Genomic DNA, 27,241 nt, shown 5'->3' on the forward strand with positions numbered 1-27,241 from the left:
ACTACTGGGTGTCCCTCTTGGTCTGCTGTGCAGAATCGGCCACATGTTGTAACTTGACATTATCAATGGAAACAAAACGATTTCCTTTGGCCCCTTGCAGCGGCGGCAAAATCACAGTTCTCGTGCCGCTCACCCCCAACACCGGGACAGGTGCTCGATAAGAAGGACCAAATTCTTTCTTTACTGCGACCTTTTCACGCACTAGATCCCCAATCCTGGGTATCCAACCAGTAGGTGTTACTGGCTCATCCTTAATTCCAGAGGAGGCAGCACTCGCAGAAGAGTTATCTTCACGAAATTGTTGTAAATCCTGCAAAACAGTGACACGATCATTTATGTCAAAGGGCGTATCTGCCGCCTCCACACCAGGACCATCTAGATCAGGAACATACATTCGTGTTCCGAACAGGCACTCATATGAAGTACGACCCCCCAGTGACCTTCTAGGCAAGTTATTAAGTGCTCTCTGTACTCCATACAGGTGGGCTAGCCAACTACGAACCGTACCTATAACCCTGGCTGTTGAGGATTGCTTTAAATCACGATTTAAACGCTCCACGACAGAATTTCCCTCGGGATGAAATGGAGACGAGAATTGGAGTTGGACCCCCAACGAAGCCATGGTGTCCCTGAATGCCTTAGAGGCAAAAGCAGGGCCCTGGTCCGAATGAAAAGCGCTGTGTGTTCATTGGAGGCGGGGCAGGAGCCCTTTAAAACTCGTTCGCGCTCCCGCCGTCGCGGGAAGCGCTGTGTGTTCATTGGAGGCGGGGCAGGAGCCCTTTAAAACTCGTTCGCGCTCCCGCCGTCGCGGGAAGCGCTGTGTGTTCATTGGAGGCGGGGCAGGAGCCCTTTAAAACTCGTTTGCGCTCCCGCAGCGCGGGACGCGCCCGGGCCAAGGGCGGGCCCGTCCTGCGCCCGTCCAGCGGCTGACAGAGGCTGGGCTGGGCCACCCCCCTAACATCTATCTCCCAAGAAGGCCATATTGTACTCAGTCCCTTTTGTTATTTCCAACTCTGTCTCCCCAGTCAGCTGCTCCATTTAATCTGACACCTTATCATTTAACCTTGCACCTACACTAACACCAGATGGGCAAAAGGAAAGCAATAGAGGCAGGGGCCGGGGCCGTACTAAAAGCCAAGCGAAAAAGGCATAAGCATGCAGCTAGCAACTGCGTTATGGATAGAATCGACTCTCTCCTGGGCGAATGCAACGGAATACTAACTAGCCCCCAGGGAAACATTTCTATTGCAACTGGGGAGGGTCCCACTTCAACTAGCAGGAAGGAAGGTTCCATGAAAATCGCTGAGATTTTCGTGAAACGTGGGCAACAAGTTACTGACACTACAGGGGTGGGTGAAAGTAGGAACGTTATCACCCATGCGGCCCCCTCCCTAGCAGAAGACCTACCACTTGCCACCAACGATTCCATCCAGCTCAGTAACCGCTTCAATCCCCTAACCAACCTCCCTGAATCACGCAACGACATCAACCCAGACACCCTGGCAGATGGGCCAGCAGCAACCAACACGCACTCTCCTCATGTAACCCCACAGCATATCGAATACATACAAGCTCTAAGGAAGGAAGTCACAGAACTCAAGCATATGGTTAACTCATTACTTGCAATAGTAAAACAGCTAACCCACGCAAATAACACGACCACCAGTAACCTTGCCCAAAATCCAATCCTATCAGGCATCACAACAAACTCGCCCAACTCCTCTGCTTCTTGCCACGCTGGCCCTCACCCTACCAAAGAAAAGACCATGAACTCCCACCAGACTCCCCTCTTCCACAATTTAGGCATAGGAAATTCACTAGACATCTATCATAATACCCTCAAACCCATGAGCAACACCGCCTCAAAATACTCTACGCAACCTGCCACTGACCAGTCCCATTTAGGTAATATAGTTCTAATGGTTAACGTTCCCAAGTTAACCACATTGGCGCGCAAGGAAGGAGTAGACTCTATCAAAAACAAGGCAATTCCCTGGATTCGCCATGTTAGAGGCTGCCGATCCATAATACGTGAGGACCTAATTAACGTAGTACGACGGCCAGACCCGGGAACTCACTTTGATATCCTAAAACTGACACTCAAGAACAGGACCATGGCGAGCAATCTGGTGGCCCTAGACGCAAGAACAAGCCCACCTGCACACTCACGCATCCAGTTTAAACAGCCCAGGTCACCTACGCTCCACGAGGAATGCCCGAGTTACCACCCGGCAGAAAACCTATCCCCTCTTGGTAAACATGATTGACTCACAGCCCCACCTAAAATCTATGCAGGCAAACCTTGCAACCTTCCAACATCTATCACCCCCAGATCCTCCTTTTACCCCACCACTGTCTGTCCATGTATTCACCCCCCTACCCATGACACCGAGACCATTTCCGGCTCACCGAGCAATCATGACAACGATGCTCGACCCATCTTGCAGGCACATTGCCCACCAAACCTAGAGCTGCTGTCTAGGCCCGCAAGCATCTCCTTGATCAGGACCAGGCCTGTTCCAACAGAGGAACATCACCAACCACCACAAGCATCACGGGCAAACATTGGTATCAACCCATCTCTGCTCCCTCAGCCACATCTGCCAAACCAACCCCCGACAGCCAACTTCACAAACCCCGGGCATTTAGGCAGGACAACTCAGTCACAATCTGGGGTACGACTTGTCTCATGGAACGTGGCAGGTCTGAAATCTATTCTTCCCCTTCCATCCTTCTCCTCATTTATTGACGAACATGACATATGTCTCCTACAGGAAACATGGTCAATCGACCCACTCTTCCGAACAGGCTACTCAAATTTCCACATCCCCGCTGTGGCCAGCACGAGAGGCAGGCCCTCAGGGGGTCTGACCATCTGGATCAAAACATCGCTTAGCTGCCATATATCGCAGCTACCTACCGCCTCTCCCGACCTGTTAGGCCTTCGTCTATCCTTTGGGCCTGACTCTGTGGTGAACATCTTTAATATCTACGCTCAAGGGGTCAGGGGGGGTCAAGTCTCCAAAACCCTCTGCGCCCTCGTAGCCCTCTTACAAAATTATCCCCGCCATCATAAAACCATCGTGGCTGGGGACTTCAACGTCACATTCGAACCCCTTGACTGGGACGATCTCAGGTCCACCCGCGAGGAAGATCAAGCCTGGTCTATCCCCGCCCTGTCAATTCCACCCATCAAAAGGTGGACGTCGGTTGCCATTCAGGTAAAATCATTGACCATGGAGTTTGGACTCAGGGCGCTAAATGGCAGAACTAATTCAGACACCAACGGTAGTCACACATACAACAAAACGAACCACACCAGCAGAATCGATTATTGCCTATTCGATATAAGATTATGGCCTCTAGTCATCGATATGACAATCATCGAAAGGACCGAAAGTGATCACAACCCTCTCTCTGTCCACACATTAGCCCTAGGTAACCTCCCAGCCACGTCTAACCCCGCAGCAGTAGCACCCGAGGGTATTAACCTGGCCAACAACAAAAGACACCTAAAATGGGACAATATTGTGGCCCGGCCCGCACTCATCAATGCTGCCAACAACACCCTAAAATCCACACTAAGGGACCTAGAGGCAGGTTCTGCAACACCCCACCAGGAAATTAGCTCAATCCACACCTCCTGCTTTAGGGATATCGCAGCCCACTTCTCAGCACCCCCAGCCCACGACGACAAACGACCCAAAGCCAGGCACCGCTGGTTCAACAAAACGTGCCGGTCCCTAAACAAGCGCCTAGTTCAAGCCATTAAATCCAAGGACCCCATCGCCATCCGCGTAGCTAGGAAGTCCTATAAATCTGCAATATGCATAGCCAAGCGTGATCAAGATAGCAAATGGTGGACAGCACTCAGTGACGCTGTGCGCGAGAGAAATTATAGTCTGTTCTGGTCCCTGGCAGCGCGAGGCCCAGAAACCAGTGGTTTGGACATCACAACCAATATTGCCCCAAGAGACTGGATAGCCCACTTTAGTAGTCTGTACTCCCCTGATCATGATAGCCCCACCTCTGTTTGTACGGGCCCCCTCCTACTTCACTCATTAGCACCAACCACCGCAGCACCCCTGTTGTTCTCTCAAAGTGATATAACTTATTCTCTAAGCACTCTAAAACGCGGCAGGGCCCCTGGTTCAGACTGCGTCCCAGCAGACCTATTCTCAACAGACCTAGCATCCTGGTCAAGATATCTCACCATTCTAGCTAACGCAATAGCATCTGGGGCGCCAATTCCCGACTCTTGGAAAGCGGCCATTGTTATTCCAATCTTTAAAAAGGGCGACAGATCTCTTCCCTGTAACTATAGACCCATTAGTCTAATTGACTGTGTCCAAAAAGTCTTCTGCCACTGCCTCCTAGGGAAGATCGAAGAATGGATAATTGACCACGATATCCTTAGCCCCCTCCAAGCCGGTTTCCGAAAGAAGATTTCCACCACTGATCAAGCCCTCAGATTCCTATTATTATATTGGAAAACAGTGTTCATTGGTAAAGGCAGCCTTTATGTAGCTTTCGTGGACCTCAAATCTGCTTTTGACCTAGTACCTCGCAACAAACTGTGGGTCACTCTCTCTCGGATGGGAATCCCGGAACACATCCTTGCCATTTTGATACGACTCCACGAGGACAACTACGCACAAGTCAGGTGGGGCAACAAGGGCCAACTTACCGATAGAATCCATGCCTCCCGGGGTGTGCGGCAAGGTTGCGTACTTGCCCCGACCCTCTTTTCCCTGTACATCAACGAAATTGTCCCCTCCCTCCTCAGACTGCAGGCTGACGCACCTTCACTTGGCACACAAAAAATCCCAGTCTTACTCTTTGCCGATGACACTCTTTTGATATCTAAGACCCCTAGTGGTCTAAGGAAACTCCTTGCGTTCTTTGAGCATTTCTGTTCATCCCAGGGACTCGAAATCAACGCAACGAAAACCAAACTAATGACCCTTAATCCCCACAGATCTTTCAAAGGGAAATTTACTTTAGAGGGCTCCTCACTCGAGAAGGTGGGCATTTTCAGCTACCTGGGCATAACACTCACTGACAACATGTCCTGGAAGCCACACATAGGAAAACAAGCCCTTAAATTAAGACAAACAACTGGGGCTCTACTAAAAAATTTCCACCTCTCACACACAAAACCAATTCGCCCAGCATTACAGTTATACGAAGCCCAGGCAGTTTCCTCAGCGCTCTACGGGGCTGAACTTTGGGGTTATACCAAAACCCAAGACCTAACCACCGCTGAAAACAACTTCTTAAGAAACCTTGTGTCCCTTCCGCTAAGCACCCCACTGTTCCCTCTTTTCAAGGACCTCAGCATCAAACGCATTGGTCACAAAGCCCGCCTGCGACCTCTGCTGTACTGGCGGCGTCTCTGGACCACTCCGGAACTTGCCATCTTCACCGAAGCTCTACAGGTCATCCTAAAAGCCGACCACCTGCACAGAATCCCCTGGCTACGATCCATCAAGGATTTACTTCACTCTATCGGGCTCGATGATCTCTGGAACTCACCAGCCACGTCAGTCTTTCCCTCGAAAAGCGAACTAAAGAAACTATACTGGCAAAGGGCCAACAACGAAGACACTCGGGCTGCACTCCACACTACATTATCTTGTGACTTTGCCAACCTAAAAGAGTCATGCAAGTACGAAACTTTTTGGGACCTAATCACGGCCCCAAGGGAAAGGAAACTGTACTTCCAGCTCCGCATTGGAACACTCCCATTAAGACTTTTCACCAGCAGCTGGTCACACAACGAATCCACCGCATGCCCTGCTTGCAAAGCCCCCGTCGAGAATCTCCCTCACCTCCTTTTTGCATGCCCCGCGTATACTGCCCCCCGTAGGAAATGGCTGGCCCTGGCATGCAAACTACTGGGAGCACGCTGCTCTGCGCTAGCTCTGCGAATCCTTAGATCAGACACCAGGCCAACGCTAGTGATCGCTATCGCCAAATTCCTCGGAGCTAGTTGGCTTATCAGAGGGAAAACTCTTCTGGACAAAGACTCCAAATAAGACTGTCCCAACATCCTGCACAGCGCATTTCATTTCATCTAATTTCATTTCATTTTATTCTATCTCATTTTTATTCCATTTTAATTTTTATTTATTTTTTACTCCCTTTTATCACCATATTTACCTGCAATTTTATTTTATTATGTGCATTTATTTGTATTTATTACTGCTCGCGCTTTTTTGGCTCTTGTAGCCGCAATAAAGCTTCTTTGAAATTGAAAAGCCGCAACTGCAAATGTATCGACAAAGATACGCAAATCTTTAATAACAGTCTGAGCGTCAGCCGAGCGCTGTGGCCAGACCCACACAAATCTGGAGCACGAATCTACAGCAACCAATATGTATTTGTATGCACTATCTGGTGTCAGTGGACCACAATGGTCCAAGTACACACACTGTAATGGTCTATTTGATATCAGAAGAGGAGTCTGCTGCGGGCGTCTAGCCGACGATGCTTTAATTTGTTGACAGACGTCACAACAAAGGACATACTGCTTTGTCTCCTTATAGAGACCCGGCCACCAATAACGGGCCTGTAAAAGCGAAATCGTGGCAGCCACACCAGCATGCGCAGATGCCACCCCTTCATGCGCTGCAGAAATTAATCGAGGTCTCTCAATCTTATTCGGTAACTCACGTACACCAACGCCTGGAATATTAACAACAGCATTTAGTGCACCACTCAAGCAGTAACTATATTTACAAGGGAATCCTGTAGGAAATGGCGTGCCATCAGCCGTAGCTTTTATGGCAGCCGAAATCTCTATGTCTGGTTTTGAACTCGAACGAGTTACCGCGGCTACAGTGGCGATAGCCACTGCCGACTTTGCAGCCTCATCAGCCAAAGTATTCCCAGCAACGTGTATTCCAACGCGCTGGTGTCCAAGTGTATGTACAACATGGACTTTAGGAAGCGTTTCTTTCAGACCCGCAACCTTACCCCACAACAATTTATGTTTAATGGTGTTGCCTTTAGCATCTCTGAACCCATTCATTTTCCAATAATGCAGATATTCATTGAAGGATTGCACACAGTAGTAGGAGTCACAGACCAGCAAGGTCAATATCGCCGGCTCTGCATGCTCCAACGCTAACAAAAGAGCTTTGAGCTCAGCCAGCTGCGCCGTGCAATCTCCCAATGTTTTAGTATAAGTATGTCGGGGGCAGAAGACTCCCCCCTCCATAGTCCCGCTCACCACCGCACATGCAGCTGAATACTGTTGTTTAGTCCTAACCGCCGGTTGCGCAGAGCCATCGGTATACATGACCACTTCATATTGGTCAATAGGTAATGTGCCAGCAGGAACCGGGTACTCTATTTCATATTGAAGAAATTCTTGAGTCTGAAGCTTATGGTCAAATATGTAATCCACATCAGTGGCCGTCAAAGACGTAGCCCATTGTATCCACCGCGGGTGTAAAGCTTTCGAATTAGGAACACTCGCTTTTGTAACAGCCTCCAAGGCCGGAATTGGGGAAACGACAATAATGCGTTGGCCCTGGGCTAGCGGTCTTTCTTTGATCACAGCCATCTGTACTGCAGTGAGAATTTTCTCAGTCTGTGCAAAACGTTGTTCTGCAGCAGAATACAAGTGGGACTTGTATGCTATCGGGACTGTCTCCCCTTCATTAAAGGTGACATACGTAAATCCAAGAGCCCCAGGAATCACCCTGATGACCAAATTAGTTTTATTGTCCCGCGTGTGTAAATGTTTAAGCGCTAAGAGATCATTCTGCAGCTCTCGCAGTATGTGTGTATGCTCAATCGTCCAAAATCTACTTGAAAAATTTGGGCGAATCAGTTCATATAAGGGTTTTATACGTGTAGCATAATCAGGAATGTAAGTTCTGCCAAAATTCAGAAACCCCAACAAAGACTGGAGCTTCCGAACCGTATTAGGAGGCTGCAGTAAAGCACATTTCTCCAAAAAATGTGGCGCCAGGCTCTTGCCCTCACTCGATAACTCATATCCCAGGAAAATAACACTGAGGAAGGCAATCTTCGATTTCTTAAAATTAAACTTATAACCAGTATCAGCAAAACCCACAACAATGCACGATACGCGACTGAGATGTTGTAGAATCTCATCGTCCGTCAAATAAATGTCATCAACATATGATAACGCCTCAGGGTCCAACTCGTGCAGAAGTTCAGTCACACGAGCCGAGAACAGTCCTGGGCTATTCTTATACCCCTGAGGTAAACGACAAAACTTTTTCTGAGAGCCAAACGCACTGAAACCGGTATAGTCCCGACTTTCGGGTGCTATATTCTGGCAGAAAAATCCATTCGAGATATCCAATGTTGTTTTGTATTTTTTACGCACTATATTATTCATAAGCGCAGCGCTATGTGAATTCTGTATAGCATATGTGCGTGTATGACTATTCAAATGTCTGTAATCCACCACTATCCTATAGGAATGGTCCGGTTTAGCAACCGGAAATAAGGGATTATTCATCGGCGAGACACAAGGCTCAATCACACCTTGGTACTCCAATTGTGTAAGAATTTTCCGAACCGATGCCCTTGCTTCAAATTTAATAGGATATTGCGGCTGTGGCTGAGGTTCTCCTTTAATGGGAATGACATGATAAGGTGATTGTTTATCCCACCCCACATTATTTCTATATAGGGCGGGGGCTTGTGCTAGAGCCCATGATTTACCATATGACTCCGCTAGTTCTCTCGGAACAAGTGGTGAAAAGGAAGGCGCAATAACCTCCTCCCCAACTGGACAGTCGCGAACAAAGTCAGGTGGCCAATCTTGTTCGGCCAACAGGACATCATATGATTTCACCATATGGTCCCAAAAGATGGCGTGTACAACGCGGTCAATGTCCCCTTCTAATCGTAGAGTCACAAGATATACTTGATCAGGATCAGAGACTCGCATATCCGCCGTCTCGACTTGTATGAAGTCATCAGTTGCTTTCGCCTCCAGATGCTCTAGAAGACTCCGGCGAACTATTGTGACCTCTGCCGCGCTGTCTAACAGCGCTAACGCCCATGTCTTGTTCGTCAAGAGAACTCTCTTCTTGAGCGGCATGTCTAACTGAGACTGCTGCCACTTTCTTCTTTTTAAACTGCTGTTTTTGTTGCAGCGGTTTCTCTTCTTGTTTAATAGAAACCTCCGCTGAGCGTTGTGAATCCTGTCTCGGTTTCACGTACTCCGTCCTCCGCTCTGACCGCCCACCTCTCTCCCTTCTTTTCTCCGAGGAGTCCTGAAAGGAACGAGATTGGCGCGTATCAGTATATTGATATCTATCAGGCGTCTTCAAAGTATCCCTATTCCTGAGATTATACTTATTTTGTGGGGTCTCTGGTTGCGGAGACTGCCCACCATCTTTCTTAGGTGTTTGCTGTTTCTTATCCCAGCGCTTTTTCGCACCCTCAGGTTGCTGTTGCTTAGAATTATCCTTATTATTTTTACCCTGCAATTGTGGTTTCTGCGGTCGAGCCCCTAGGCTATCACGACCAATACTAGAATATGTTTCAGCTATTATTCTCGGAAGTTCCCGCTCCTGATTAATCTGCGGAACGTCCCGAAGACGCATTCGCACTGCTAGTGCTACAGCCTCCCCCTTGAGATTACTCAAAATAATAGAAGAAACCGCGTCAAAATTACCCATCAATTGCATGCCTAAATCCAAGGCAGGGGCAGCCCCATATTCATCCTGAATTTGTTTAAGCACCTCCGGCAAATTAGCCAAAGTCGGTGTACCGTGTGCTGTAGTATAGAGAGCGGCAAACACCGTGCCCCAAGTATTACAAAGATCCACCGTAGGAACCATCCCATACGGCAAACACATCGTCAAAATTCTATGCTTATCCTGAGGTCCCGTATGGGGAAATACTGCTTCCAGCGTATTAATTTTTTGCGCCAGCCAAAATGGAGTCTCCTCACGTTTAGCCGGTACCTTGCCCATTACAGAGTGTACAGTGGCCGGATTTATTCCCGGCACCACCGCATGTGGATGAGCTGGAGCAGCACGCGCTGCATTAGTATTTAATGTCTGCATCACAAACTGAACTAATCGTCTGTACGTTGCAGTTAATTCCACATATAAACGACGCACTTCAGCCACTGCCACATTTGCCACTCCAGGATATGGTGTATATGTAGCCAATAAAGGCCAGGTCGGACCATCATTACTCAACGGACCTAACCGTACTGGTGTTACTGAATGTGGGAGGGCGCCATCAAGCCAATTATGGTGTTCTTGATAAGATAAAGGTATTTCTAAGTATGCAACAGTATATTCGTGAAAAGTATTTGTACCCCCATCAGCTGCTGGAAATACGACCCAAGAATAAAAAAGTTCTGATCTATAGGCTGCATGGGCGTCCACCACAAAAGTGACCGGACCCCCCTGGACCGTCAGTCCATGTGCTATCAGATGACCCGTGAGTGGAAATCGCATATTAAGCGGTATATCTACTACAACTGGATTCGCCATTAGTATAACAATAATAGCTCTAGGACAGAGAAGGCACACCAATATCGGGGTATTTCCTTTCAAAGTTCAAGCTTGAACAACCAACCACAAAGTATGAGGATGTACCCAACCCGTGGTGGCGGAAACCCTCAGCCCCACGGACGTCTCCGCATACGGAACCGAGGAGTCAAAATATATACGAGACCAAGAGAGTCAGTCGGACCCAAACATTAGAGCCAGACCAAACGTTGGCGGCGCCATGTCGCGTGGGCTCTCATTATCCTAAATGAGACTACTGGATTTCTAGGCAGCAGGATCGATAACGGTGTGGGGGACTGAGTCTGACCCACGTGTAAGGAACTCTGTCACCCTAAATCCGGTTGTTGCTCCGGCTAACTAGTAGTGCCTCATATCTCCCACGGGGAAGAAATGATTGGGCAGCCGAGCGCATGACATCTTCGGAACTTCTCAGGGAAGTCGTGGTCACTCAGATCCAAACCAACTCTCTCATTCACAATATGGTCTCATATACAAATGACAAAGACAGTATAAGTTTTATATAATGTTTTAATAAAACGACTGTATTTTAGATATTAAGGCGTGAGCCGCAATAACCAGAACAATACAACATAGTAGGATTGATATAGTAACCAGGAGAGTAAAACATAGAAATAAAGCTATTCCTAACCGTTTCTACTCTCCCTCTGCTTGTTCTATTTAGAGCACAGCATGTTAAGCTTTCAGCTTGCCTTTCTGTATCACTAGGGAGACGGACACACTCATACCTGAGCAAAGGCCTGTGATCTGGTTCAGCATCTGCAACGAGGCAGTCAGCGTCTAGTTGTGGTTCCCTGGTCGGAATCTCCCTCTTGATGTATTGGGACAAGGAAGTGATTTTATAACTAACATGTCATCGTGATCACAAAATGTTCCTGCGCAGGAATGGCAAGTCTAGACTCCTACCACGTCTATCGGCAATGTACCAGACTGTATCCTTGACTAAAGCACAGAGTGAATATGTTATGAAGAACTCCAGTGCTGAAGTAGGCAAAACAGTGTGATATGAATAAAAAACAACACCGTAGAACTGGCTATTCTGTAAAATAACAGTACGAAGCCTAATAGAAAGCATTTAGAGTAAAGTGCACAGAGGCTCTAAGCTGTTAGCAAATGAATAAAATATATTTAGGGCAAAGTGCACAGAGGCCTAAGGCCTGAAGCTAATGCGCAAAATATACGTAAAACTGACCACACTACAGCAGGTGGTTTGAGAATGCTGAAAGCGAGCACTTGGGAGAAGAAAAACGTTTGGTTTGGACCCACAGGATCAAGGTGTTAGGAGAGGAACCACCGGTGAGAAAGCAAATGGCGTGGGTCTAAGAATTCAAAACAGGGAACCCACTGGTGTGGGCACTTATGCTGAGCATTTTATGCTGAATTCACCTGAAATCTCCTTACCCCTTGCTATGAACATAGTTCTGGAGCAGGCTAGGTTAAGAAGTGTGAGAAATTGGGTGTTGGTTGAGGGAGGTGTGAGCCCTTTTCAATCAACTAGCACAATCCTTGTCAGGGTGAACCACAAAAGCCACTAAATTATCTTCTGCCTAACTCTCTGGTAGCTCTGCTCAAAAGCAGCCAGGCTTAATTTAGAGGCATTGTGAAAAGTATGTGTGCTGCACTTAAACCAATAAAAAAGTGAAAGTGCTACACAAGAATAATTCCACACCGATCTAGTAAAATATAATTAATTATTTGACACCAAAACAACAAAAATCCAATCTGTAGAACCAGAGATATGCAATTTCATAATTTTAAGTTAAGTATAGTGCCTAAAAGCATACAGCGCCACACACGGTTATCTGGTTGTTTTTGATGTGAGAGGGAGTGAACAGGGAGTTGGGAGTCACAATTTCAGGCGGACCGTGATTGAGTGCGGTCCAGATACAGGGACGAGGCTAGTTCCACGTAATAGGTTACGTTCTTAGTGTCTGGAAGGGTCCAGTTTGTGGTGGAGGAGGCCGCGAGGAACAGGGAAAGTGCTGCAGATAGTATTCACTGTAGAGGAAAGAGCAGGCCTGGCGTCACGGATGGTTGTTGCACGAAGATCCTGTCAGGCATTGCGGATGGTTGTTGCTGGTGCTTCGCGTTGGCGATCACCACCGGCTGTCAATGCTGTAGAGTGAAGTGCAGCTCTGGCGTTAATGGTTGGCACTGGCGATCGCTGTGGAGCGAAGATTCTGGCTCACTGGAGCTTCCCATTGGCAAGCAGCAGGATCTTGCTGCAAACAGGCCTGTTTATGGTAGGGAAGAGCCAAAAATTCCAGGATTTGTCCTTTGTGTTCAGAGGAATGCACTCTGATGCCAACCAAGGGCCCAGGACCTGGTGAGGTGCCTGTTTGGTATCAGGGACTCACTCTTGCAGAGATCAGCAGAGCTCAGGCTTGTCCAGCTGCAGCAGGCCAACTGGGCGGTTGCAAGGTGGCCTCTGAAGTTTGTGTTTCTGTAGCTGTGAACAGAAGGTCAATCAGTTGACCCTTGAAGTCATGTTAGGTAGTCTGGGATGAAGGGAGCAGGTCCAGTCTTCCTTGTCAAACAGCAGGGCAGCCCTTTGGCAGCAGGGCAGTCCTGTTGTGTCCACAGGTCCAGAATTGTACTAAAGAGTTTGCCGATGGCCCATTATTTATACCTAGTGCCAGCTTTGAAGTGGGAGAAACATCTAGACCTCCCCCACATTTGGTTCTGGAATTGTATTCCTCCCTGTCCTAGTACCGGAATGTCTAGAGTCACAAAAGACTAGTGTGAAGTTCTTTGGGTATGTGTGCTGAGGCAGCTCCATTGAAGTGTCAGTGCAGTAGTTGACACCTTCACCCCTCTCATCAGGTCAGTGTGGCCTGTACTGAGAACATCCAGTCCCCCTTTATGATATTGTCTGGGAGAAATACACAAAGGCCAAGTGCAACTACACATGGTTATGTGACCCAGAATACAGTCTGCAGGCAACAAATGGTTAGGACAAAACAATGTTCAGTGAGTATGCAGCTCCTAGAATTCAACTCTAGAGAGAACACCACTTGTGTCATACCCATATCAACAATAGTCAGTGAAATATGAATATTCAGGAGCAGGAGCCCTCACTCACCCAAATGGGTTTCATCATGGGGCAGCTCCTCGTTGGGCTGGCGCCACACTATCCAAAGGGGCCCTTGAGGGGACTATTTGCCGGAGATCTTTTGAGATGAATTGCCATGATGAGCACGAAGTGAGGGGCTGAACGTTTAGATTGGAGGAAAATAGTGAAACATTAGGACTAAGGGCCATCTAATGGCTACTTTATTCGGATACTTGACCTTGTCATCTCTGAAAACAAGGTGAAACGATAAAGGAAATAATGTTCCTTCGTATCCCAAGGGATCAGCTTAAGTAAAGGTCAACATGTTTCTTGACAAAAAAAGAAAATCACAGTTGATGTAGGGCAGTTTGTCAGGACTGTCAAAGAATCCTCATCTACGTGGATATGGGACCAGTGTCTAAATAGGTAAGGTACCTAATCCAAAACAAGCACCTCTAAAGTGTGGATAATACAAAACCTCAAGTAAATAAGGATGAGTCCGACCTGTAAGACAGAATGAAAAAGGAGGAAGACAAGTCTTTGAGTCTCACTTATCAGGAAACATTTCCTATTACAGAAATATGTAAACATACAGTGGCAATCAGTTACTAAATGTAATGGCACTATAAATAACTAAACTGGATAAAACAAACACTTAGCACTTTGCATCACTTGTCCAATGTTGTTGTAAAGAATATCATGAGACTGTTTGATTGCAGAGCATGGTGATAATGGCAAACAATCCCTGTCTTAGAGTAACCAGCGATGACAAACTGGACAAGATACAACCTGAACATATAGACTAAGTCACCACAAAGCAACCATGTCATGCATGGTGAAAGCCAGCAAGTCAAACCTAGATAATGTACATGCCCCGTGGGTATTGCAGATAATACTGTGCATTGTCCGGTGTCTGTTGACCAAGAAAAAAAAAAAGGGGGTCATACTCAGCCCCTTGAGCATTAGGCGCTGAGGACTGAAGAGGATCCGATGTGTCCTGCCCACTGACACAGAAATACAGAAGATGCGGCTGGAAGCCTTTTAAGCTGCGACCTCCTCTTCCTCGATATCGCCAGGATTGCATAGAGGGGTAGGTCACTAGGAACTGACTGCGTGTGACGCCATAAGTATCATCTTCACCCCCTGGTCCTAATTTGTGCATGCTTGTCAGTCGGCAAGGTTGGCGCCACTGCACCACTCCCACGCCCTTTCCTTGCCACACCGCTAGGCCTCAGTGCTGCGTCTGTGCTGTCTTGCACTCTTCCAGGCCGCAGTGGGAGACTCGACGTCTGGTGACCCAAAGTCAGGGCTACTGTTCGATCATAAGGGGAGGATTATAACATGGGGATACAGAACATGGTTTTAGTGGGTCCGACCGGTCATCTTGGCAGGCCACTCCCCACTCTTTCTACATTGATTACACATGGGAGTGTGTATGGTGGACCTTGATTGCTCCCAATCCCCCCATATGTTGTAGGACAAGAAGGTGCCACCTTTCTAAAAGTGCCATTTTCATAATTGTGACTTACAACCTGACACTACCATTAAAGAGGCTTTTAAATCCCATTTAGATTACAATTCCTTAGACATCAAGTATGAAATGTCTACTGATTCCTGAACAAAGGTTATCATTAAATGTAATTAGGTAACCCAGTGCTATCCAATGCCAGAGGTAGGCCTTACAGTAGTGAAAATCACATTTTAGACTACATTTTTAAAATGTACGTCCAACTCTTTAAATAGAATGCACCATGCCCTATCAGCTGTTTAGGGCTTACCCTAGGATTGACTTATGTGTATTATAGGGAAGGATTAGGCCTGCCAAAAGGTTCACTTTGCAAGGTTGAAATGGCAGTTTAATAATGTACACAGGCTGCAATAGCAGGCCTGAAACATATTTTAAAAGGGCTGTGTATATGGGGCGTGAGGGGAGACATAATATGTGCTGCAGGCCCATTAGTTACATTTCTTTTACAGGCCCTGGATACCTGTAGTGCCACTTTATTAGGGACTTAACAGTTAAGTGTGATAATTGGGTGTAAGCCAATTATACCATGTTTAAAGGAGAGAGAGCGCACACACTTTAACACTGGTTAGCACTGGTAAAGTGCCTAGAGTGCCAAAAGCCAACAAAAATGGGTTCAGAAAATAGGAGGGTTAAAGGCAAAATATTTGGGGGTGACCCTGAACAGAGAGCGAAGTCCAACAAGAAGCATGTTTCAGATCAAGCTGTGAACAAAGCAATTGGTGAATGTCAAATGTACATGAACAACCATAATGATAATTGTGGTGTGAACTTTCTGTGTATTTAATGTCTTCCAGGGAACATCTCCAGATGAGTGTTGGCCCGTTTTTGCATACTATACAACAGAATATATTGGAAGTTGTAGAATCTTCTATTCAGCCCAAGCAGTCCAGGTAAAATTGGCACTAAAATCTGCCAGCTTTTTAGACTTACATTGTAAATCAAGGAGTTATCTTGGTAGAATGTAAGCTCTGGGGTGAAATGTGATCCATGTAAGGCTGAGTGAGTTTGCTTGTAGCTAAACTTGGATACTAAGGGTAGAGGCGCATGTACCCACTTTTATTTATGTGCAGGAATGTGTGTAATTACCCACAATTTTAAATCTTGTGATTTCATGGCAGTAAAATTACTCTAAACATTTTGTGTTGTCTTTAATATCTTTACTCCTAAGGGTCTGTATTTCAAAATGCTTAGTTTTCTCTCAGCCCTTTCCACCCAACCAAATGTTGTCAAAAATGGCAGCAACCCAGACTTAAACACTTCCCTAAGTAAGTACTAAGTTAACTTTCATTTATTTCATCATCACCCCTGTTCTTTGTCAGCCACAATCCAACAATCCAAAATTGTGGTTTAGGAATATGCATTGCTAATAGTTTAATTCAAGCCCTTTTGTAATGAGTGTAGGGTTAGTAGAGTTCACAGTTTTGGTGGAGGAGAGGTCACAATGGAAAATTCAGTTTTTGGGAGGTTTTGGCTGCATGCACGTTAGGCCTGAATTTACAGGTTCCCAGACAGATGATTAGGCTTTGAAAGGCTCTAGGGTGTGCCAGGGTGTCTAGAAGAATTGAGGAGCATGTTTAAACTTGAATCCTGCTTATTGTGGGATCCCTGGAAGGGCTTTCCACCATGGAGCAATTTGATTGTAGCCGCTTGGAACATGTAGTGAGGCTTGCTTCTGTGCACAGAACAGCTGTTAGGCAAGCAAATGTGTACGGGCGATTCTGCTTTTGTCTAGTCAAAAAAAATGACCAGAGTGGCAGAGCAGAATCTGGCTGCAAAAACAAAGGTTTTGGGTAAATTAACCTGTAAATTTGTGGATTAAGCAAGTCGTTTGACATCAGAGTTTGACATACAAAGGGTTTTGCTTAAGATGGTGTGGTGGTACTGGGGGGTTTAGACATTGGTGCTCGAAAACAAATTGTCAGGATTCCTCAGAGTAAGCAGAAAGAAAATATGTTTTGTTATTAAGCATTATGACGTTTTTTATCACCCGGGATTTAATTTTTTTCTACATTAACTTTAATGTGTAGTGCACAGTTGTTGGTAGATGTCATTGGTTAGCGCTGCATGTCGTCCACACATTGGGGACTAGGGTCTTCATCAGAATTAATAGTTTTAGGGTCCTCCTCCATTTACAATGCAGCAAACATAATCTAATAAATTTATGGTAGCTGTTTCCTTGCTGCAGCGGGTTACAAGGCAAGTTGGTGGCAACTAAGGAGGTGTTCTTTGTCATGTTAAAAGGATGCAGGCTTTCCGAAGGTTTGGAGTAATGTGAAAGTGCTTACTTACTGAGCCAATTGCTTCCAAGCTCAGAATCAACATTATCCTTTTTTTAAAAATAGGCTGAAGGAGAGGTGTTCCTTACCACTTTTTGAAATTTCTAGGGAAGATAATGGGAAGGCAAGAGTTCTTGTGAATGAAGTTCACTGTGGTTATTGAAGTTGAGCGAAATACTTACAGGAATAGCTTGGATGGCATCAGCAAAATAGTTGGAAAAGTCTTAGATGGCAATGGTGACCCTGGTTAGTGCTTGCTTTGTTATGGGAGTACACAGAGACCAGAACTTCCTACATTTAGAGAGATTACATTTCAGATGCATATAATTTGCTTTGCTCTACTTATGTGATTTATTTCTTCTGACAGATGTACGTATTTAGTGTATTTTTTCTTTAGAAGCTGATTTAGAATATTTTACAGCTTTGTGTTGGCTTGAAGAGTTTGGAACTGTTATAGGCATTAAAAAACACCTGTTATCCCTTTTTGTTTTAAGATGTTTTATTTGAGTATGCAAAGAACCATTGCAGATCATGACCATACTTATGACAGTATAACATATGTTTTTTTCACAAATCCCTCTTCCTAACAGGAGGTGCAACAGGTTTTACATATCTGACTCGTAGCAACTGTACAGTTGTAGCAGTGTGTTACCTAACTTCAAAATTAAACAAATCCCTAAAAAGTGATGTTCCTTTTTGTATTTTTAATCACCAATGGATACATACTCCAGATGTTGGATCCCTGTTTCAGTCAAAAAGTTAATGATAATCTCCGGCTAGGGGATTTCACTACAATAGGGTCTGCCGCACAAGAATGGGAGGCGCCTTCACTTTACCATTATGGGCATCTATGATGGAGTTCGTGGGCGAATTGCAGGTTGTATGCATGTGTTGTATAATCATGGTTGAGGGGGTAAGGTTAGGGAAGTGTGGGGGGAGTTATATCACTTTAAAGAGGAGCATGGTTAGGGAGCAACAGTGTGGATGCCAGCAGCAGCAGCATAGAGTCCTCCTTTTCTGGTTCTGTCATTCATCATCCCTAAGATGGGTCTTTGGAGCTAGCCTCTATATTTTCCTCATTGCAATGCTTTATATTCTAAATCAGCCTAGTATGCCATATCCTTCATGCATGTTTCCATGTTGGGGGAACTGGCTGATTTCCATCCCATAGTAATTGCCCTCTTTGCTAAGAGCAGTAACATCTCTATGAACCTGGAGCTAACTTTGACTGTCTTGGGTCTAGGGAATATACCCCGTAAGCAGCTTTTTAATTGTATGGAAATTCTCTCAACCAGTTACCTGTGTCACTGCTCTCAAAATTGCCTTCCAATAGATTTGAATGTTAGGGAATACCCATACCATGTGTGTGAAATCATCATGTGGTGCAAGACATCTGGGGCAATGTTGCATTTTGGTTGGAAAAGATGTGGTTTAGTGTCTGAGACGTGAGACAGGCACTGTGGAAGAAAACTTAACTCTATGATTTTAAACCGGGCAGTAGGCAAGACCTTGTTGGGATAGCCGAGGGTTGTCTGCCATTCTTAATCATGCAGACTGCAACCTAATATTATGTCCAACTTGTTTCTGAGGGGTTATAGATGAGCTCCTGTATGTTCTAACAAGACATTATATCCATGTAACTGTGTGGCGTTCTGACCCAATTGTGTAAAAGGTGTTTACTAGGGCACGTGTGGGGGTTCACTGACTTTTGCTTGGCAACGTAAGTGCAGTGCCTACGAATCCTACCAATTAGTAAAAAAATGCCCTAGGGGTAGGTCCCCGTGTTCCATTGATATAGGGGAAGGGCAGTAGTGTGGATTCAGAGAATAAATCGCCAGCAGTGTTGATACCTACTGTATTTCAATGATGCAGTTCATGGAAGCTTAGTGCACCTGTACCTGCCATCATTCTCTGAAGTGGGATCACAGGAGCGTAAGGGGGCAACAGTACAAGTATGTGTCAATGCCCATATCCAGCAGCTCAGAGCAGTAGTAGGCAGCACTTGCTAGGTGGGATGGAGGGCAAACCCTAGCTGGAAAGGACTAAGCCAACAGGGTAACCTCTCTAATCTTCCAGGAGGTTAGGTGTATCTCCTCGAAGTGTCTATTGGCCAGCCAGCATACCGCCCACCACAACTGCTCCCCCAGGAAGTAATTTAAAAATCTAGTGACCCCAATCCTCCCCTATCCATTGGTAATCTTAACTTATTATGCACTACCCTGTGTCTGCCAGTGGCCTAAATCAGATGACCCAGTAGTATATCTTAAGCTCTGAATAGGCACATGTTGGGACAGAGAAGTCTGCATGGTAAGAGATGTGTACCCCTGCCCTGAGTGTCCAGCTGTTAGACTTGGCATCCTTGGCATGGTCTCCCCTAACTTTTGCCTCTGTTTCCCAGGTTGTTGTGGTGTGCTGGACTCTGTTTTTGCTGTTTTGTTACTCTGGGCACTTTACCACTGCTATCCAGTGCTAAACTGCAAGTGCTCCTATGTAACATATATGTGTAATTGAATTTTCATGATTGGCATATTTGATTTACTAGTAAGTCCCTGCTACAGTGCACTAGAGGTGCCCAGGGCCTCTAAATTAAATGCTACCAGTGGGCCTGTAGCACTGGTTGTGCCACCCACATAAGTAGCCCTGTAAACATGGCTCAGGTCTGCCACTGCAGTGTCTGTGTGTGCAGTTTTAAACTACCAATTCGATTTGGCATGTGAACCCACTTGCCAGGCCTAAACCTTCCCTTTTATACATGAAAGGCACCCCTAAGGTAGCCTCTAGGTAGCTTCATGGGCAGGGTGCAGTGTATGTAAAAGGTGGGACATGTACTAACAGTGAAATACTGCCAAATTCGGTTTTCACTGTTGCAAGGCCTATCTCTCTCAAAGGTTACATTGGGAGCTGCCTTTAAATATTAATAAGGCTCAGATTCCTTTTAGGAGCAGATAGACATATGGAGTTTGGGGTCTCTGAACTCACTATTTTAAAATACATCTTTTCGGGAAGTTGTTTTTTTAGATTGTGTGTTTGAAAATGCCACTTTTAGAAAGTAGGCATTTTCTTGCTTAAACCATTCTGTGACTCTGCTTGTTTGTGGATTCTCTGTCTGGGTCAGTTTGACAGTTGGACTGTTTGCACCTCTCTCTAGACAGTGACACAAAGGGAGCAGGGGTGTAGCCTGCATATCCTGATGAGCCATCTGTGCTAGGAGGGAGAGGAGGAGTGGTCACTCACACCTGAAAGGGCTGTGCCTGCCCTCACACAATGCAGTCTTCAACCCCCCGGGTGTGTGTCTGGGGCCTGGCCGGGGCAAGGCAGGATCTTGAAAACAACAGAGACTTCTCTTTGAAGTAGGCCTACTTCAAAGGCGGAACGGGGTATAAGAAAAGCCCCCAAAACCCCTGAAAATTAGATCACTTCTGCAATCAAGAGGAACCTCTGCCAAGGAAAAGAGCTGAGGAGAAGTACCTTGCCTGCCTGTGACTGTGCTTTGCTGGGCTATCCTGCAGTTGCTGCTTCTGCCTGTGAAAGGGGACAAAGACTGGACTTTGTTGTGCATTCCTGCTTGAGAAGATTCTCCAAAGCCTTGAACTGAGCTTGCCTCCTGTTGAAGTCTCAGGGCCATCAAAGACTTCCCCTGCCAGCACCTGGACTCTCTGCTGAGACTCCTGCCCTGCCAAGTGGAGCCCTATCCAGTTCCTGGCCCCTTGAAAGTGAAGTTGGCAGACAAGAACTGAAAATCCACGCACAGACCGCCGTGCGGGGAAATGTTTGACGCACCTTCTGTGACACAGCTGATAAACGATGCGGCGCCGCCTTCACAGCTGAAATCAATGCTCCACCTGCATTGTGGCTGAAAGATCGACGCAACGCATCTTGAGAAACAACACGCAACACCCGCTAACAGAGGCTGATAACGGCGCAAATCCCACGCAGGGCGGTTTTGGGATACCGTAGACCGGATTTTCGACGCAACATTGCTGATTGCAGAAAATCAATGCAAAGCCTGCCCGGACCCAAGGTGCTTGCCCGGATCGACGCATCGCTCTCTTGCGGGAGAGAAGAAACGATGCACGCCGACCAGAGGAGGAATGATGCACGTTTTCGTTTGCGAGTGAGAAATCAACGCATTGCTGGCCTTTTACGACGCACTAACCCATGCAGCTTTATTTTGACGCAACCCAGGTACTTTTGTGAAATAACAGCATTCTCACCGTTTTCTAAGGATTTTCTTTGAAAAATAATGACTTGTGTATGTTGGATTTTTGACGTTTTGGTCTTGTTTTGTTTAGATAAATATTATCTATTTTTCTAAGCCTGTGTTATAATTTGGTAGTGTTTTCACTGAGTTACTGTGTGTGTTGGTACAAATACTTTACACATTGCTTCTGAAGGTAAGCCTGCCTGCTCGTGCCAAGCTACCAAGGACAGGGGGGTAACCTGACTGCCAACCAAAGACCCCATTTCTAACACCAACTGTACTGTTGTCTTGATTCCTAATGCTGCATTTTGGTCATAGAAGAACCTGGATCATGCTTGTGTGCTGTGAAATAGGCCTGTCTCTCAGATTGCAGTCTTCTTGGACCAGGAGGGCTGTCCAAAATGCTGCCCTCATAATGGTGGAAGGATACCGCATTCACCAGGAGTTAAGCAGCACAAGCATGGTGGTGCCAGCATAATGTGTAATGATCAGTAATACCCTGTGTAACTGGAGTGAGGCCTCCAGACTCACTCCCCTTTTTAAACGTTCCACTGCTGTATTCTTAACTCACCCCTGGCTTACATCAGGTAGATGTGGAAGGGCGTTCGCAATGGAAACGTGCTGAGGGCATGTGTGCTCCCAATATGTACACTACACAAGGAGTGAAGTGTGGTACAGTGCGCACATGTAAATGTGCCTACGCGGGCAGTGTGTGTTTCTAAAATAACACACTTTGGTATAATACAGAAATGTTGCATTTCTGAACAGTGTTTGCAGACAGTGAATGTATTTGTTCCATGTATTTGTGCTTGTGGTGGTATAATACATAACAGTGCTGTGCATGTACACCGAGTGCAAGGGTGCCTGCACTGGTACATTACATGGAAGATCTTGTGTTCCTTTTTGGGAAGCCCAGGCCTGCCTGGTGAGCACATAAGGATTAGAGGAATCCCTCTCAGACAGAAGTATATATTGTTGCATTCCTGTAAGCTGGGAGGCTCATGCACTGGAGGGTGGGAGAGCCAGACTATTTCTTTGCATTTCAAGGAGTTCTTTGATTCGATGATAGATCACAAGTAAGGGGTGTGGACACATCTCACTAAGAGAGAGATGGGGTGATAAGAGAATCAGAGTAGGCCTGGGAGCCCAGGATTAATCTTTTGATGCACATATTACTGTTCCGACATCCAGGTGTGAACTCTGGTCAGCCCCATGAATCTTGTTCCCATGAATCTTGTTGTAGTTTAATCCGCTTCGGAGTCCTGTCTGCTCTTGGTGTAGATTTCCTTTAGGAGGAATAAGGAAGGGGAAAAATGTTGATTTAAAAGAAGCAGAACCCCTATAAAAAAAACTTCAAAGACTTGGTTACTAAAATACATTTTGTGCATGAAGGAGCACTCTAAGTAGGGGAGTTTGAAATCCCAAACGTTATCTGCCAAGCAGAGGAGGGAAGCTCTGCAAGACTTCTGCCTGTGACCGGGACAGGGGGCCCAGGCCTGCTAGTTTGCCTGCTGGGTGAGGGGACATCACCCAGTGAAACCAAGACCACCTACCCTGGAGCACCAGCGCCTGCCTACTCGCTAAGACCAGTGTGCTCTGTGAGGAAGAGAGGAGCGTTGGAAGGACCAAAGTCCTGGTGGGAGCTTTATCATGAGGATTTCCCTGTGCAAGGGGTGAGGAATCTGCTCTTGCACTGATCGGACCGTAGCCTGTATGCTAGATTGATTTGGTGACCCCTGTGTGCCAGGAGGGGCCGCCGTAGACTGAGCCGAGGAGCGGGGGTTGGGGTGGAAGGCACCAGGCCTGCACCACCTGGTGTTGGGTGACCCCATGTGCCAGAGGAAAGGGAGGTACGGGGGAGGACGGGCGGGTCACTGTGAACCTCAATGTCAGGTCAGTATAGCTGGGCTTGTGAGTGCTGTGGCAGTGCTCCCATATGCCATGAGGGTCCGCCAGAGACACTGAGGCCAAGGGTTCAGGCTGTCACCCAGCAAAGAGAAACTGCTGCTATGACCAATGCGGGCCCAACCCACATTCTGAAAACTGTACTGAAGGGGGACTGAGGATCAAAGGACATTGCTGGAGCCCCATCAGAGGAAGGAGGTCAACCCCGCCCCCTGCAAAGGGAAGTGTGAAATTCATCACATGCATGACACTTAATGTTGCTACATATATTGATGTGAAATCCTTTAGCTAAACTCAAAGCAGACAAACATAGAGTGATAGAGGCAAAGGCATTGATTTACAAGAGGTAAGGTTTGAGAACAAATGGAAGGATATGTTTAGAGTAGTGAAGGAACTTGACCAAGTATCTCAATCTTCCATTTTACTTTGTTTCATTTCATTTTGTATTAGTGGATGCATGTGAAATAGTGCTTTGTGCAGGAAAAAAGATTACGATCAGTCTCTGATCAGATGTATTAGCTAAGATTCATGTGAAGATTACTCACAATCATGACAGCTGATTGGTCTTTTCTATCCCTGTAGAAAACTGTTTCTCTATGCTGTCCATGACGTTACCATCATCCCCATTCTTATGGCCTTGGGAATTTTCGACAAGAAATGGCCACCATATGCCTCCAACTTGACCCTGGAGTTGTACCAGCACAAGTATTCGCAGGAGTGGTATGCACGGCTGTGTTACAATGGAGAGGTAAAGAACTAAGACTTTTCTCTTTTACATCCATCCAAAGATGCTCAGTTGAACTGTTCATGGAACTTTCTCGCACAAACTGAAGTCTGTAAGTTCCAATGTATGTTTTATGTTTTCACAGCTGGTTAAGATTTTTTTTCTATTTCTGTGTGTTTGAGGGCCTCTCAAGTTTATGTAATGTTAAGTATGAAATTATCTGCTGATGTTATTCTGTTACTATTTCACAAGGCAGTTACAATGCCTGGAAGTCTTACTTCTTGGGTGAGGCTACAAACTGTCTACATTTTGGCAAGTAGTGTGTTTTGATAGTATTTATCCAGGACTTCAAAGATAAAGAAATACTGTAGATGTCAGTTACTCATTTAGCAACTGACCCACAGAAGTAGAGGTTTCATAGCTGCAGTTTGGTCTCAGGACTTTGGTTTCATCCCAGAGTTGGTACTAAGCACTGTGGTTTCACATCTACTCATCTTTAAATTGGTAGCGCTGTTCATTAACAAGAAGCTCTATGTCAATAAGTATGGCACAATATATCAATATTTAGTTTCCACCACTTTTAGGTCTTTGTCATCAGCATACGCATGAGTAACAATGAAGATTGAGATTATTTGTAGGGTTATGGCCTGTTTCTCACCCCTAGATCTCCTCTTTCTGGTCCTCTGCCATTCTTTGTTGGGAGATGGGGTGCCAGCTGCTGAGGTTTAAAGGCCTTGGGGAATGATGTCTGCATAGGCCATCCAATGCTGCTCACATATGACTGTGAATTATGGCTATACCTATCTTAATGCTTGTATAAATATCTGGGCAGAACGTGTGCTTACTGTAATTGTAAAGTAAAATTGTCTCCTTGATCCAGTGGTTGTGGATGCTTTAGGATTTCTAGGATATTTTATTTAAGTCAAAGGCAAATCTCATTTGTCAGGAATATCTGAACCAAATAACAAAAGCTTGTCCCCAAAAGATTAGATCATATCAAACCCTACGTGCTGCTACTTTCACTGGTGAATGTTCTGTTCCTTAAGTTTTGATCCTGATTTTCTGTTTAGGAGCAAGTGGTGAGAGGCTGCAGATCTGCTCTTTGCCCACTGGAAGACTTTCTGAGGGCCATCTCAAGATACATCCTAACCTCAAAAGAATACCAAGAGATTTGTTCCAGGTCAGACGTGGCCCAAGAAGAAGAAAAGAAAGTATAACCTGACATTTTGCATTACTGCAACATTTTATATATTCAATAGTGGATTTGTTTGAGGAGGTTTGTTTGTAGCTGTACTTTGTTGAACTGTTCTCTGATTCCCAACTGATTGGGAATTTTCTACATTTTTTCTCAGGATAAGACAATCCTTTGAAAAAAGCACTGCCACTTTAAATAACTTTGGAGGCTTCTATTTGAGAGCATCCCTCTTGACCAGATTCGAAACTAAAGATCGTCCTGGCAGCAGTGTTCAACCAAAGACACACTGAAGGAGGGTGCATCTGTAATGAGACCAGAGGGTATCGTTGGATCATGGCAATCCCTCCTGTGCAAACAGCCGAGATTCCAGAGTGGCAGCGCGACCTGCATTCTATTTGCAAGAATTCCACCCTCACCTGTGCAACACCAACTGCTACACCCAGTTCCTGCTTTTTTCATTTTTAAGGCTGGACTTCTTTGGCACCTTCCATTTCTGTTTTGGGCATTTTGTTTTCGTTTTGCCAATGTCATATCTTCCTGTAAGGTGTGTGATTTTGATTTAGTTTATATTTGACTGATTGGACAAGACCTCACCTCTCACTGCTGCACTTGTTAAAAATGGGCTGTAAGCAGTGCATTAGCTAAAATATTTAGTTTTCAGCATCTGCATTTTGTGCTAAGGTACATCTTCTGCCTGAGGTACCACATAGTTGAGTTCTGCTTTATTTTCTGGAGTTCAGTTAGAGCAAAGGGGCCATCTATGGTCAGTGTCCAAGTAGAGGTTGTGCCAGAACGGGACTATGGGCAACTTGATGGTGGAAAGTAAGCTGATGCAGGTGTATAATAGAAGTTTGCAATCTCTCCATTTCTGGAACCATTTGAGTAGAGGAAGCACCTCTTGAAGAAAAAAGACCAGTTGCAAGACTTGAGGTTGTGTGGTGCCTGATGACCTTTTCAACTACATCTGGTTCAGAAGGCACAAATGGGGGCTGCTCCTTCCTAAAAGTCATCGAAATATACCTTCAGCATTATGTTTTGTATAAGCTCCTCAAAGTGGTTCATATCTCTAGGGGCCCATCCGTCAAAGAAGAATGAGCCTGTCTTCCTCCAGGATGTGGCTAAATGTCGAAACGGAGGGTATCTGGGACTGGTGAACTGGAATGGTTCAAGGTACTCTTGATTTCAATCAAACAAAACTTAGTATGAACTATTATTTTTCTTATTTGGAGACAGCTTAATTTTTAATTTATGCTCAGAGTGCTGGGATAATTTGAAAAATGTATTGTCCTGCAGTTTTTAATGTAAACTGATCGTGAGTTGGTTGAAGGGTGCTTTCTTATGACCTGCACCTCTTGGGTCTGTGCAGAGTTTCGCTGACCAGCAGGCCCTTGTGATTACACTCTGCTAATAAGTGTCCACTTTGGTTCTTCCAAAACAGGTCTATGGAATGTTGACTGGGTGGTGTCACTTGCAGAAGCCAAGGATTAGTTTTTTGCCAAACATATCTAGTGACTGGAGCCAGCAACATAATTTAAATAAAAGTTCTAACAAGTCATGGATGCTCAGTTGAAAGCAGAAAGTAAGCAGTTGAATTGGGATGAAGATGGCTAATGTCATTCAATGTCAAAACAAAACGTTTTTCTGTGGAAAGTCTGCTTTAGTGTGTAAAATTGATTCACATAAGGTGATTTTCAAAGAACAATACCTGTTCCTCTTAATTGCTACTGGGTTCGGTACTAGGGTTCGGCATTAGTAGGTTGTTCACCCAAAAATAAAATAAATTCTACCTGTAATTTAAACAATGAGTAAGATAAGTAGTGGTAAT

The 27,241-nt window shown here is 45.6% G+C and overlaps 1 protein-coding gene across 4 annotated transcripts in view; it reads left to right on the top strand.

Moving 5' to 3' along the window:
* Positions 1–27,218, top strand: part of ACP6 (acid phosphatase 6, lysophosphatidic) — a 148,526-nt gene extending 121,308 nt beyond the window's left edge. For all 4 annotated transcript variants that reach the window (XM_069202621.1, XM_069202619.1, XM_069202622.1 and 1 more), the window contains exons 9-11: positions 15,910–16,005; positions 24,080–24,245; positions 25,292–27,218. In XM_069202621.1, the coding sequence (XP_069058722.1) occupies positions 15,910–16,005; positions 24,080–24,245; positions 25,292–25,438 (409 nt within the window). In that variant the 3' untranslated portion in view covers positions 25,439–27,218. The remainder of the gene's footprint in view (positions 1–15,909; positions 16,006–24,079; positions 24,246–25,291) is intronic.
* Positions 27,219–27,241: the final 23 nt, after the last annotated feature.

Source organism: Pleurodeles waltl, chromosome 8 (assembly GCF_031143425.1).
Source record: "Pleurodeles waltl isolate 20211129_DDA chromosome 8, aPleWal1.hap1.20221129, whole genome shotgun sequence".
Lineage (NCBI taxonomy): Eukaryota > Metazoa > Chordata > Amphibia > Caudata > Salamandridae > Pleurodeles > Pleurodeles waltl.